We start from the raw sequence: 13,429 nt of genomic DNA on the forward strand, positions 1-13,429 counted from the left end.
TGTGGTTGTATGTGTGCTGGAGCCTGTCAGGTTCATTTTCTCCTTGCTTCTCACCAGGGTGGGAAAAGAATAGTTGCTTAGCTTTGTTGGCGGGGGGGTGGGAGAGTACCTAGAAATCTCTAATTGCTCATTATACAGACTTTAAACCAATACATGTATTATCACCCTCTCCCTCCACCATGTTCTCTCTTTGCTATTCATGTTTTCTGAGGATTCTAGTTTGTGGATCTTTCCAAGACTTTTTTGACTCATTTTGTATTTTGTTGGCATCTCCATCTGTGAGCATTTAGGAATGAATTTCTTCCTCTTTGCTAAGTCAGCCAAGGCCATCTGTTTTCCAGCTTCTAAATTTTTGAAGCTATCTCTTATATATTCTTTCTCTTACACTCTAATTTCTTTTGGCCTTGGGGGTTTATCTATTTTTTCCCGCTATGCTTTTTGCATTAATGGGGTTTAACAGAGGAATATAGAGATAGATGCAGTCCACCATGTTTAATCAAATGTCTCTCTCATTTATACTTAGGTCTAAAATATAAATGTGAAACCATGCTTAAACTTCATTGGTGATACCTTATTATGATAAGGCAGAAGTTTAAACTCTTCAGCAAGATATGTAAAAGTTCTCATGATTTGAATCCTGTTTACCTCTCCAGCCTCATTTCTGGCCCTTTTATATCTCTTCTGTTTTTTACTTTAGCTGTACTGACAACCTATTTGTAGTTTACTGAATGTACCAACTTCCCTGTGATTATTTCTCACTTCGTACTTTATCCAGTATACATTTGAGAATGATCAGCATTAAGACAATATTTCAGACTAAAAGGTGGGTGATATTCCCTGCAGCAGCAGTATGGAATGAGAAGAGAAACAGCCCTAGGACTGAGCCAGCCCTAAAGAAATCCAATATTTAATGATTGTATAGAGGAAAATAACAGAAAAGATTCTCAAGAGGTAGCAGTCAAATAGAAGGAAATTTGGAGATTATGATTTTATGGGAAAAGAGTGTTTTAGGAAAAAAGGAATGTATTGGATCCTTCTTAGATATCAAGTAAATTGAGGATTAGGGAATACTCATTTTCTTTATAACATGGAGGTCATTGGTCACCTTAGAAATAGCCATTTTTATTAAGTGCTGATTGTAGAAAAGGTGCTTCAGAATTCTTCCAAAGTTGGAGACAATGCCGTCTGCTAAGGGTAAAGAGAGCAGTGGAAGGGTTGTTGGAGCTTTGAGGAGAATCAGAAAAGTTTGAAATAGTTGCTCTGGAGAGTGTGAACAAGTTGACTAGAGAAATTCAGTAAGGTTGCTGGTTGGTGGAAGTTGGTGATGACTAATTTACAGTAATTCCAATCTGTCCTGTTATGATTTTTCTTTTCCATTACCCACCTGGCAAGACATAGGCATGTTTATACAAAAAGTAGATAGTTGGTTTTATTCAGGGTTGGAGCTTTATTGACAGAGGAAAATGAAAAAAAAGAGCAAAGAGTTTAAAATGTTGGTGAAGTAATATGTAATCTGAGCTGGATAAGAAAATCAAGAGGAAACTAATGGATAGAGAAAGATTTAACATTTAATTGAATGATTGAACAAATTTATGGAGCAAAGGATAATATTAGTGGTGTGATTCAAAGATTAAACACTTCTGTCTTCAAAGAGCTTATATGCTACCTATTCTAAAGTCCTTTTATATTCAAATATATTCACTTACCTCTTGCATTTGATGTATATATGATATCTTCAACTTTATTTACTGTCTCCTGTGAATTAGGGAGTAGTAAGTAGGTCATTAGAGGAAAAGATAGATAATATGTATTATGCAGGTAGAACAGAACAAGAAAGAGAAAAGTAGATATCTTTCACTGACATTTTCTAGTGGTGGAAGGGATAGTAACTAGTGATTATCAAAGGTGTATTAAAAGAGAAATCAGAAACCTCAATTCTTTATTCTTTCTGTTTTTAGAAAAAGAAACAAATGATTAACTTCCTTCATCCTTGTTTGAAAGGAGAGAGGGAAAGGATCTTATACTTTCCTATTTTGTGTTAATCATATTCAACTGTTTTACATCTAACCACAGACAACTTATGATGGTATCACCGATTTTAAGGGAGTTTCCTTCTTTGCTGTCCTCTCTGGCTTTTCTTATTTAATCCGATTACAATTCTTACCTAATAATCTTCATTGCTTTCCATATTTTTATGTACTCAGGTATAGTTAACAGAGAAATTATAAAAATACCAAACAAATGCTACAAGGTTGACTTTAGTTTCAATGAACAAGAAACTCATTTTTTGAAAACTACATTTAGTTGCCTTTGAAAGTCTTTTGGTGTGAAAGATTTTGGAAAACAAATGTACAAATATAGATTTATTTTCTTTAACAAAGTAACATGTATGTTACTCAATATATAGATATTTATAGATTATATTTTTCATTCAAGTTAAAAAGGAATATTTGCAATTGTAGAAAAACATCGGGTGGAAAAACAGGACACTTTTACAGAAAAATTAATTACTCAGATCATAAAAAATCTTCAAGTGAAAATTTCCAACATCCATGTTCGTTTTGAAGATGATGTAAGTATTTTAATAGATAGTACTTGTTTTTATATACATGTATATACTTATTTCACTGTTTATTGCCACCTGATCTGTAGTAGTCAACCTATTAAATGCTGGAAATTAGAGGGATACAGAGTTGAAGATGAAATGATCTTTCTTTTCTATAATTATAGTAATTCGGAGTCCTTCCTTGCTTTGATTACACTTTCCTAAAATGTTCAAACATCAGATAATGAAGGAAAATGTCTGTCTTATAATCACTTTGATGGGTGGAAGTTATAAATTTAGCCATTTATGTATTTTTAAAATACTTTCTACTATATCTCTTGGAGAGAGCACTGGTCTAAGGAATCAGTAGAGCTAAATTGATCAATAGAATCAATTAACTAATTGATTTCAAACAGATTGTATATTCTCTCTAAAACATAATAACTTCTCATAGTACTATTGTGAGGGTCAATCATTTTAAACTTTTTTTTGTAAACTGAAAAACATATGCAGATATTGTGCAACCTAGTACATTGATACTTAATATTTTAATTGGTATTGTATTAGGAAAAATATAAGAATAAAAATTGTTCTGGAAAATACTAAAATGTTTTTGAATGTTTGAAATTACATACTACCCAGAAAGTGAACTTTTTCTATAATATGAATTTCGTCTAATTATTAAAAATCTGAGTAAAAATTTACTGTTTTTCCTCTTTAGATCACAAATCGAGGAAACCCACTGTCATTTGGTATTTCCCTTCAAAATCTCAGCATGCAGGTACTTTGTTTAAAAAGAAATTTAACCATATTGTGCAGTATAGTACATCAAACTTCTAATTATTATTTATGTCTGTGTCAGAATACGTGTCTATATAGAAAGTGTACAGACTGAATTGGAATTGAGAATAGGTAGTTTCACATTTCATAAAATGGTTGATAATCAGATTCAGTTTAAAATATGAGGGCTTTTTATTTGTTTATTATGATATTTGATACTTTTTTTCACTTAAAATAATCCATATCTGAGTTTTAAATAAGTACAAAATAAAAGTAATTACTGTTCTTTGAGATTTTGTCTATGACTCCTTTTTTAAAACATGGATCCATTACAAGCAAAATAAAAATAAAGCCAGATGATAAGTTATTCAGTAAAGTTGGGTGGAGTAAACTCAAATGCTGCTGTTTGGTAGAAAAATAAGAATGGAGAGTTAGCCATTAGGTTTGGCATTGTGAAGGTCTTCGGTAACTGTGACAGCAGTGGTCTTGACTATCACCTTTGGAGGTCCTCGGAAACTTGTCCCCCAGTCCATACCGATTTAACTAGGAACTCAGGTTGGGGCCCAGCAAGCCATGTTTTAAAAAGCTGTCTATGTGACCCTGTTGCATGCTAAAGTTTGAGAACCACTGTTCTAATCCATTTAATTCTTTGCAAAAAAATAAAAAACACCTTTTAAAAATAAGTTTCACTCTCAGTGGCTTTTCATGGCTCTTAGAGTAAAGTGTACAGTTTTATTTTAAAATAGTTTATAATGCTTTTGTAATCTGGCCCCAGGTTAACATATCTGGTTTTACTTCTTTGTTTTACATTATGTTTTCTGGCCATACTGGGCTACTTCAGTTGCCCGAACCCATTGTATATTGGTGTATCTTCCTAGTCTGAATCATATTCCCTACTGACCTTAGAATCAATCATTTCTATTAATATATCATATATTAGGTTAGACATCACTTTCTCCATCACACCACTCTGAGTTTGAAGCTCCTACCATGTTCTCCCAGAGTGCTGGATCTTTCACCTCTTTAGTGGCATTTCTCTGTTTGTAATTGGTTATATACTTGTTTGCTTTTTCAACCAACAGTGAGTTCCTTGGAAGCAGAGACTTTCTTGTGGTCAGTTAATATTCTTTCAATGTTATGTTTTTAAGGACTTTTTTCATGGGAAATTGGTCTAGGACATGATAGATATGATTTATTACTCTGCCATTTCACATGTAAATGAAAGTTTTACTGCTTTTTTTTCCTTCTCAGACAACTGATCAATACTGGGTTCCATGTTTACATGACGAAACTGATAAACTATTTCGTAAGGTAAAATAAACAAATATTTTGTCAACTCATAGACTTGATAAAAGAGACTTTTAGAAAGGCAAGTGGTAATATATAATATGGATTTATGTGAATTGTGTCTACTGTCTTAACTATGACTCAATTATTCGAAATTTCTGAAAATAGCACGTTAAAGATCCTTTAGAGAAAACAAGATATATAATAAACTTTATTTATTTCCAGTTAATCCGATTGGATAACCTTTTTGCCTATTGGAATGTGAAGTCTCAGCTGTTTTACCTTAATAATTATGATGACTCATTGGTAAGTAAATTTTTTTATATGTGTATGTATGCATTTATTGCTATCATATTTCACATAAAGTTTTATTCATTGTCATTTATCTAATTCAGTGGTCTTTTTTTATGTAAAATCTATTAGTAGAATTTACAGAAATGATGAAGATATATGTGCCTTTACACAAACATGTATAAACACACACACCCCTAATATAATATAATATAATATACATTATATTAGATTCAGTTATGCAGTTTAATGATTTGTATATATTGTATTTATTGCAAAATGATCACAATTATTCTGGTTAGCATCTGTCGTCAGTCATAGTTACAAGATTTTTTCCTGAGATGAGAACTTTTAATTAAGATTTATTCCCATAGCAACTTTCAAATATGTAATACAGTATTAGTAACTACAGTCACTAAACTGTATGTGAAATACCCATGACTAGTTTATTTTCTAAGTAGAAGATTGTACATTCTGATTCCCATTACCCATTTTGCCACCACCCACCCCATGCCTCTAGCAACCACCAATTTCTTCTCTGTATTTATGAGCTTATTTTTTTTAATTTTTAGATTAGAAATATAAGTGAGAATAAACAATATTTGTCTTTTTCTGTGACTTGTTTCACTCAGTGTACTGCCCTCAGATTCTATCCATATTGTCTTAAATGGCAAGATTTCCTTCCTTTTTATGGCTGAATGATAATTTCAATGCATTTATGCCACACTTTTATATCCATTCATCTGTTGATGGACATTTAAGTTCTTTCTATATCTTGGCTATTGTAAATAATGCTGCAGTGAACATGGGGGCGCACATATCTTTTTGAGTTAATGTTTTTGTTGTCTTTGGATAAATAACTAGATGTGGAATTGCTGTTTATATGGTAGTTCTATTTTTAATTTTTTGAGGAACCTTCATATTGCCTTCCATGTTGGTGGTACCAAGTTTACATTCCCACAACAGTGTACAAGGCTTCCCTTTTCTTTGTATCCTCTCTACCACTTGTTATTTCTTATCTTTTTGAAAAAAGTTATTCTAACACATATTAGGTGATTTCTAATTGTGGTTTTGATTTGCATTTCCCCGATTATTAGTGATTTTGAGCATTTTTTTCATATACCCTGTTGGCCATCTGTATGTCTTCTTCGGGAAAATGTTTTTTGTTTTTGTTTTTTTAAGGCTACAGCACCTGGTCTTCTTAGGTGGTCTCCCATCCAAGTACTAACCAGGCCCGACCCTGCTTAACCTCTGAGATCAGATGGGATCGGGCGTGTTCAGGGTGACATGGCTATAGGGGAAAATGTTTGTTTAGATCTTCTGTCCACTTTTTAATCAGATTTTTTTTGCTATTGATTTGTATGAGGTTTTGTGTGTGTGTGTGTGTGTGTGTGTGTGTGTGTGTGTGTGTGTGTGTGAGAATTTTGGATATTAACCTCTTTTCAGATATTGTGAATAGCAGATATTTTCTCCCATTCACTAAGTTGCCTTTTCATTTTGTTGATGGCTTCCTTTGCTATGCGGAAACTTTTTAGTTTGATGTGGTCTCACTTTTTTGCTTTTGTTGGCTTTGCTTTTGGTGTCAGATCCAAAAGTACATCACCAAGACCAATGTCACAGAGCTTAACACGTATGTTTTCTTCTAGGAGTTTGATGGTTTCAGTTCTTACGTTCAAATCTTTAATTTTTTTTTTGAGTTAATTTTTGTTTATGGTATAAGATAGTGGTTCAGTTTTATTCTTTTGTATATATTGGTCCAGTTTTCCCAAACCATTTATTGAAGAGATTGTCCTTTCTCCATTGTATATTCTTGGCTCCTTTGTCATAAAATTGATTGACTATATGTGCTTATTTCTGGGTTCTCTATTATGTTCTACTGATCTATGTGTCTGTTTTTATTTTAGTACCATAGTGTTTTGATTACTATAGCCTTATAATAGAGTTTGAAATTAGGTATTGTGATCCCTCTAGCTTTGTTCTTCTTTCTCAAGATTGCTTTGGCTATTTAAGGTCTTTTGTGATTTCATACAAATTTTAGGATGGTTTGTTATTGTTCTGTGAAAAACGCCATTGGAAATTTGTTGGGGAATACAGTGAATTTGTAGATTGCTTTTGGTAGTGTGGATATTTAATTCTCTCAATCCATGAATATTGAATATCTTTCCACTTCTTTGTGTCTTCAGTTTCTTTCATCAGTGTTTTATAGTTTTAAGCGTACAGGTCTTTCACCTCCTCGGTTAAATTTATTCCTAGGTATTTAATTGTTTTTGATGTAACTATAAATGGAATTGTTTTCTTAATTTCTATTTCTGATAGTTTGTTATTAGTGTATAGAAAATGCAACAGATTTCTGTATATTGACTTTGTATTTTGCAACTTCACTGAATTTATTTGTTCTAACAGTTTGTTTTAACACTTCTAAAAGGTGACATGACTGTGTTATGTCACCTGTAAATAGTGACAATGTTACTTCTTTCCAATTTGGATGGCTTTTTTTTCTTTTTCTTTTTCTTTTTTTTTCTTCATCTAATTGTTCTAGCTAGGACTTCCAGTATTATGTTGAATAAAACTAGTGAGAGTGGGCATCCTTGTCTTATTCCTCATCTCAGAGAATAAGCTTTCAGCTTTTCACCGTTGAATATAATGTTAGTTGTGGGTTTGTCATATATGGCCTTTACTATGTTGAGGTACATTCCCTTTATACCCATTTTGGTGTAGAGAGTTTTAATCATAAATGGACATTGAATTTTTTCAAGTTTTGTATATGTGCCTATAGGTAAACACATTGAAATATACACATGTATCTTAATGCTTAAAGTATTATTTTAGAATAATAGTAGAATGAGATATTATCTAACTACTTTAATTTTTTTATGTAAATAAGCCCTCCTAAGTTTGTTACCTATTTTTTAAATTGCTTCTAAACTTTTTTCTTTTAAATATAATAGGATTTTGTCAGATGTAGGTATATTGGAAATAATATAAATAAAAGCAGTTTGTCTTTTAATAGGACAACTTGAAGAGAGGTATTGTTGATGAAAATATTGTTCCAGAAGGTTATGATTTTGGTAAGTAAATTCTATAAAATAAAAATTAGAATTAAAGTAAGTGGCATAAATATGATATGAACATTGTTGATGCCACTGTGGTAATTAATGTAAAATTTTCTCATATAATTAAATTAATTTACATATATGTAAAAGCAAACACTTTTTTGTCATTCATTGTTGGGGAGCTTTTGTCTATATTTCAATGCTAGAAAAGAAAAATGTCCCATAAGAAAAGTTGTTAATGAGTTATGAAGTCTCTAAGGGCTCCTCAGTAACAATTATGATAATTTTTAAAGACATTTTGACATGGCAGATACAATTTAATAAGTCTAGCTGCTGTAGTCTTAGTGTGATCTTACTATTTTAAAGATGTATATTTACAATTTTTCTTTATCCTTTTTTCTGGTTTTTAATTTTCTGAAATGAACACTTAGTACTTTAATAATCAGAAGTGAGTTACTAAAATATACAGAGAAAAGAAGCGGATTTGGCCTTTCCGTAGTCTAAAGGAATGTTGTGTGGTTGTTCAGCAACATTAAAGACCTGCTTGAGATTTATGACATTAAAGTGAGACCAATCTGTGGTTTTATATGTTTTTTTTCCCAGCCAAGTTCAGCTGCTCAGGTTCAGGTGTGGAGTAAATGTAGAAGTAGCTTTATCCAGAATTAGGGTGTTGCCTGGTAAGTACCATCTAAGTGAGAGAGCAGAGGAGTTAAGGGTGAATGCCAGAGAATGACGGAAATAACTGATCATGGAATTTCAACAGGGTAGGGAGAGAACTGAGAATATGAAGCAAAGGTGAAGGACAGAGAAAAGATAGAGATAGGATCAATGAATGGTAGGTCCCACAGGATTTGCAGTTTTGGTATATGAATACTAGAGAGATAAGTCATGGTGGTAGAGTTGGATGCTTGAGACCAATTTTATGGAGAGGTCAAAGATATTTTATGCTAAGGTCTAGTTGATGAGGTAAGGGTGGAGGAGTTTAAGGAACTGAGAGGCTGTGGTTTGGGAAAGATCATTTGTGTTTTGAAATCACTTAGAAGTTAGAGTTGCCAGGAGCGAAAGTCAGAGAGAGGTAGGAGAGGGTGTAAAGCCCAAGGATGGGCTTTAATTGCAACTAGGAAGGGTACAGTGGGTGATGCAGTCTTATGTAGCATGAGAATCAAAGCTAGGGGAGAAGAATAATTTCCTTTTTCAAATACCGATGTCATTTATACATATACTTTTTAAACGTACTATATCCTTCTATTTATGTACATAAATTTTTCTCATTTTTACCTGTATAGTATTTTATTGTATGGATAGATACACCATAATGAATTTAACCAGTCTCCTGTTGATGAATTATCTTCTTGTTCTATTCAAATTAAAAGTATTTTTGGATGCTTAATGTGTAAAAAAAAAATTAAGTGCTAGCCCTTGGGGATGATTGAAACAAAAGAGATATATTATCTTTGTGTATAAGTGAATTTATAATTTAATGTTTGATCTCTATCTAGATTTTGCTATTACTGGTCTCTATCTACATTATTTTTATTCTTTTTGGCGCTCAATACAAAAGGTTGAGAGATAACCTGTCTTAGATTATGAGATGAGCCAAGAAGGTTATCCTGAGAAAATTCTAACTCATCTTCTCTTTCTTCATTTTACAAGTTAAAAGGGAGACAGACGGATACAGAGAAACTGATCAGAAATTATAATTATATAATGGAAGTCAGTGGTTAAATGTAATCTTTTCTCCTTAGCATTTCTAATGTACATTTATTTGTTAAAATTAATGTTATTAAAACTATTTAATTGGACTATTTTGTGTTTTGGTGACTGTCCCCACTTTTAAGGGTTATAGTGGTCTTCAGGGGAAGGTCAGTTAGCCTTTATTGTACTTTCAGAAGACAATACAAATTATAGGTAGAAAAAAGATAAAAGAACCTTTTCCACTAATGAATTGACAGTTCATCTAACCAAATCATAGCAGTGTGGAAATTTGGGAACTGTAGACAGTAAATATATGAAAAAAAAAAATATATATATATATGAAATGAAAATCATTATTTTCAACTTGATCCTTTTAGTAATTTGAGACTTTAGAAATATAATTCAGTTTAATTTTTAAAAATTTGTGTTGTTTTCCAGTATTTCGCCCTATATCTGCTAATGCCAAACTTGAGATGAATCGTCGATCTGATTTTGACTTTTCTGCCCCCAAGATAAACCTGGCTGTCGAGTTACATGACATAGCAATTGAATTTAATAAACCACAGGTGATTTTTTAAAATGGTATTTTAAATCGTGAGTTATAGTTTGACAAAAGCAGAACTAAGATTTTAAATGTTTTTCAGAAATTCATAATGTTACATGGAAAATTTTCATTTTAGAAGTCAATAATTTAACTTTTTTCTCAACAATTAGAAAAAAATCTGAAACATTTAAGAACTTTAATTTTTTTCATTTTCAGTATTTCAGTGCAATGGAGCTTCTTGAATCAGTTGATATGATGACGCAAAATCTTCCATATAGGAAATTCAAACCTAATGTACCTCTTCACTACCATGCCAGAGAATGGTAAAATGTCTTAAATTTTAAAAATTGAAGTATAATTGACATACAACATTGTATTAGTTTCAAGTGTACAACATTATGATTCGATGTTTGTGTATATTGCAAAATGATAATCACAAAAAATCTAGTTAACATCCATCACCGTAAGTAGCTACTTTTTCTTCTTGTAATAAGAGCTTTTAAGATCTACTGTCTTAGCAACTTGCAAGTATGTAATACAGTATTATAAACTCTAGTCACAGTGCTATACATTATATCCCCAGGACTTATTTATTTTATAAATGAAAGTTTCTAGCTTTCACCCATTTTGCCCACCCCTACCTTCCACCACTGGCCACCATTAATCTCTTCTCTGCGTCTGTGAGCTCAATTTTTATTTTTTGTTTTGTTTTATTTCAGATCCCATATATGAGGTCATACAGTATTTTTCATTCTCTGTCTAACTTAATTTACTTACCACAATGCTCTCAAGGTCCATTCATGTTGTCACACATGGCAAGATTTTTTTTTATGGCTGAATAATATTCCTGTGTGTGTGTGTGTGGTGTGTATTCACATTTTCTTTATTCTTTTGTTGATGGGCACTTAGGTTGTTTCCATGTCTTGGCCATTGTAGATAATGTGGCAGTGAACAGGAAGGTGCATATATCTTTTTTGATTTAGTGTTTTCATCTTTTTTTTTTCAGATAAATACCCAGAAGTAGAATTGCTTGATTTATTATTTTTTAGGATTTAAAAATATATAGCATAAAAGTGAATTTCTTGATTTTTTTAAAAAATAATTTAAGATACTCTAAGGGCTGATACAAACTATAGTTTGATTCGTGATTAGAAATTTACGTAGCTGCTATTGCTTATTATGTTAATAAAATTAAGGATTTTTTTCTAATGGAATTTACAACTGGAGATACTAGAATACTTTTTCATTTTTGGAATTAAACTTTATCCCAGTTTGTTGTCTATCAGTCTTTAAAAATTTTTATATATCTGTATCAAACACGTTAAACCTATATTATTAAACCTGAAAAGGTTATTGGAGTTTATAAAGTACTATTCCTTTTTAAAATTCAGAATTCTTGCTATTCCAGTTATTAAGCTCTTGCCTAATTTCTAGAAGTTGTAATTACTCTTTCAGTAGACTTTTAATTACTCTTCAGGGGGCTAAAGTAGTATTTGCCAATTAATATTTTAATGTTTTTTTTCTGTAGAGCTATATTTATTGTAATAAAATTCAATGATTTTACTCACCTTCACTTAGGAAAGAGATAATATTCATTATCATGAAGACAAATATGATTGGGAAAAAGCAAGTGCTTGGATAATATACCATTTTCATAGTCTTTATTACAGATATGTATGTTAGAGTAGAAGCAATATCAATTATATTTTATATCATTGGTTTGAGCATGTTAAGTGTAGGGTTTTTGTTTCTGTTTTTTAACTAGGTGGGCTTATGCTATATATGGTATTCTTGAAGTAAATGTTTGCCCCCGCTTACGGATGTGGTCATGGAAGCATATTAGAGAACATAGGCAAAAAATGAAGCAATACAAAGAACTGTATAAAAAAAAGCTAACAAATAAGAAGCCATCTGATGAACTTCTCAACTCTTTGGAGGTTAGCATTTAAAAAAAATTGCTTAGTGTTTTGTACTACCTAACTTTTCAGTCTATAGTGACTAACATGTCCTAATTATTCTAATTTTGATGACCATTCTCTGTCTCATTTACTTAGATTTTTTTATACTCCTGTTCTTCACCTCAGTTTAGTGATATAAGCTCTGGTGTTATTCTCCTGGGAGCTTTTGGAATTTGAGATTATTCTCAATCTGGAGAGATTTCAGTTCATGCAAATAGTAATTTGAAGCCTGACATTAGTAAGACATTTTTAACCTCAAAAACCTAAACAATATTTGCAAAATTGATTGCAGTATTCTCTGAGGCAGTTTGAAATCCTTACATTAAGTCACCACAGCAGTTCCCCATGTGACTATCTAACTGCATTAATCAAAAAAAAAAAAAAATTCCTGTACGTATTATGCTTATACTTATAGCCACATCTGTGCTCATGTATTCCATCTGCCTTTCCTCATCTCTCTGCCTATCCCAGTTTTACTCATCCTTCAAGTTCTGCTTAAGACCCATCTCTTGTATGAACTTCCCTGAATTTTCTGCTCAGATAGAGCTCTTTTTCTCTTAGTTCCTGTGGTATTTCTAGTCTTTACCAGCAACTTAACATTTAATTACCTATCTTAAGAGTTCTCTAAGTCATCTTGTCTTTTAGCATTATGATGGTACATTCTAGAAGGGACTATTTTACAGATCAATAAAGTACAGCTTAGAGAGAGAGACAAGAGTTAGCCTCTTGAAATTAATGTAACCGTTCTGAATCCAGGCCAATTTCCAATTATGAACTCTCTAAAGATTTTTTATTTTATTTTCAAGCTAGGAGACTTTCTTAAGACCTAGGCTATCAGAAATGTTTAAGTTTTTAGAGGCCTTTTGGGGTGGTTACAGATTTCCATACTTAGCTCTGGATCTTAACCTGAATCTTCCAAGTCTGCTGGATAGTAAAACCCTGACTTTAGTTGTTTTCTAGATAATTGTAGTTCATGGTTGCTTCTCTTTTGGGGAAAAAAGCTGTTTGAGCATGAAACTTTCAAAATAATCATGGACAATGTAGAGAGATGTAATGAAAAATTTAGCTTATCTCAGTTTATTTCGATAACCATAACAACTTTGAAAAATGTAAGATTTAAAAACAAGTTTTAAGTGTATCTAGACCTACCTGGAATATCTTAATGATGACATATGAATTTACACATAATATGAAGGACTTATAATTCTATTTTTAGTTGAAAGTAACACTAATGTATTTACCCTTAGCTGTAGTTAAAACCCAAAGTCATTTTAAA

The 13,429-nt window shown here is 31.8% G+C and overlaps 1 protein-coding gene and 1 pseudogene across 1 annotated transcript in view; one reads left to right on the plus strand and one right to left on the minus strand.

The window, feature by feature from the left end:
- Positions 1 to 13,429, plus strand: part of VPS13A (vacuolar protein sorting 13 homolog A) — a 176,789-nt gene that overhangs the window by 24,339 nt on the left and 139,021 nt on the right. Inside the window, 8 exon segments of the mRNA XM_025051387.1 lie at positions 2,463 to 2,572; positions 3,267 to 3,326; positions 4,577 to 4,636; positions 4,838 to 4,918; positions 7,914 to 7,971; positions 10,090 to 10,217; positions 10,412 to 10,518; positions 11,961 to 12,132. Coding sequence (XP_024907155.1) covers positions 2,463 to 2,572; positions 3,267 to 3,326; positions 4,577 to 4,636; positions 4,838 to 4,918; positions 7,914 to 7,971; positions 10,090 to 10,217; positions 10,412 to 10,518; positions 11,961 to 12,132 — 776 coding nt within the window.
- LOC112485152 lies at positions 6,084 to 6,202 on the minus strand (annotated as a pseudogene).

Source organism: Pteropus alecto, unplaced genomic scaffold (assembly GCF_000325575.1).
Source record: "Pteropus alecto unplaced genomic scaffold, ASM32557v1 scaffold95, whole genome shotgun sequence".
Classification (NCBI taxonomy): domain Eukaryota; kingdom Metazoa; phylum Chordata; class Mammalia; order Chiroptera; family Pteropodidae; genus Pteropus; species Pteropus alecto.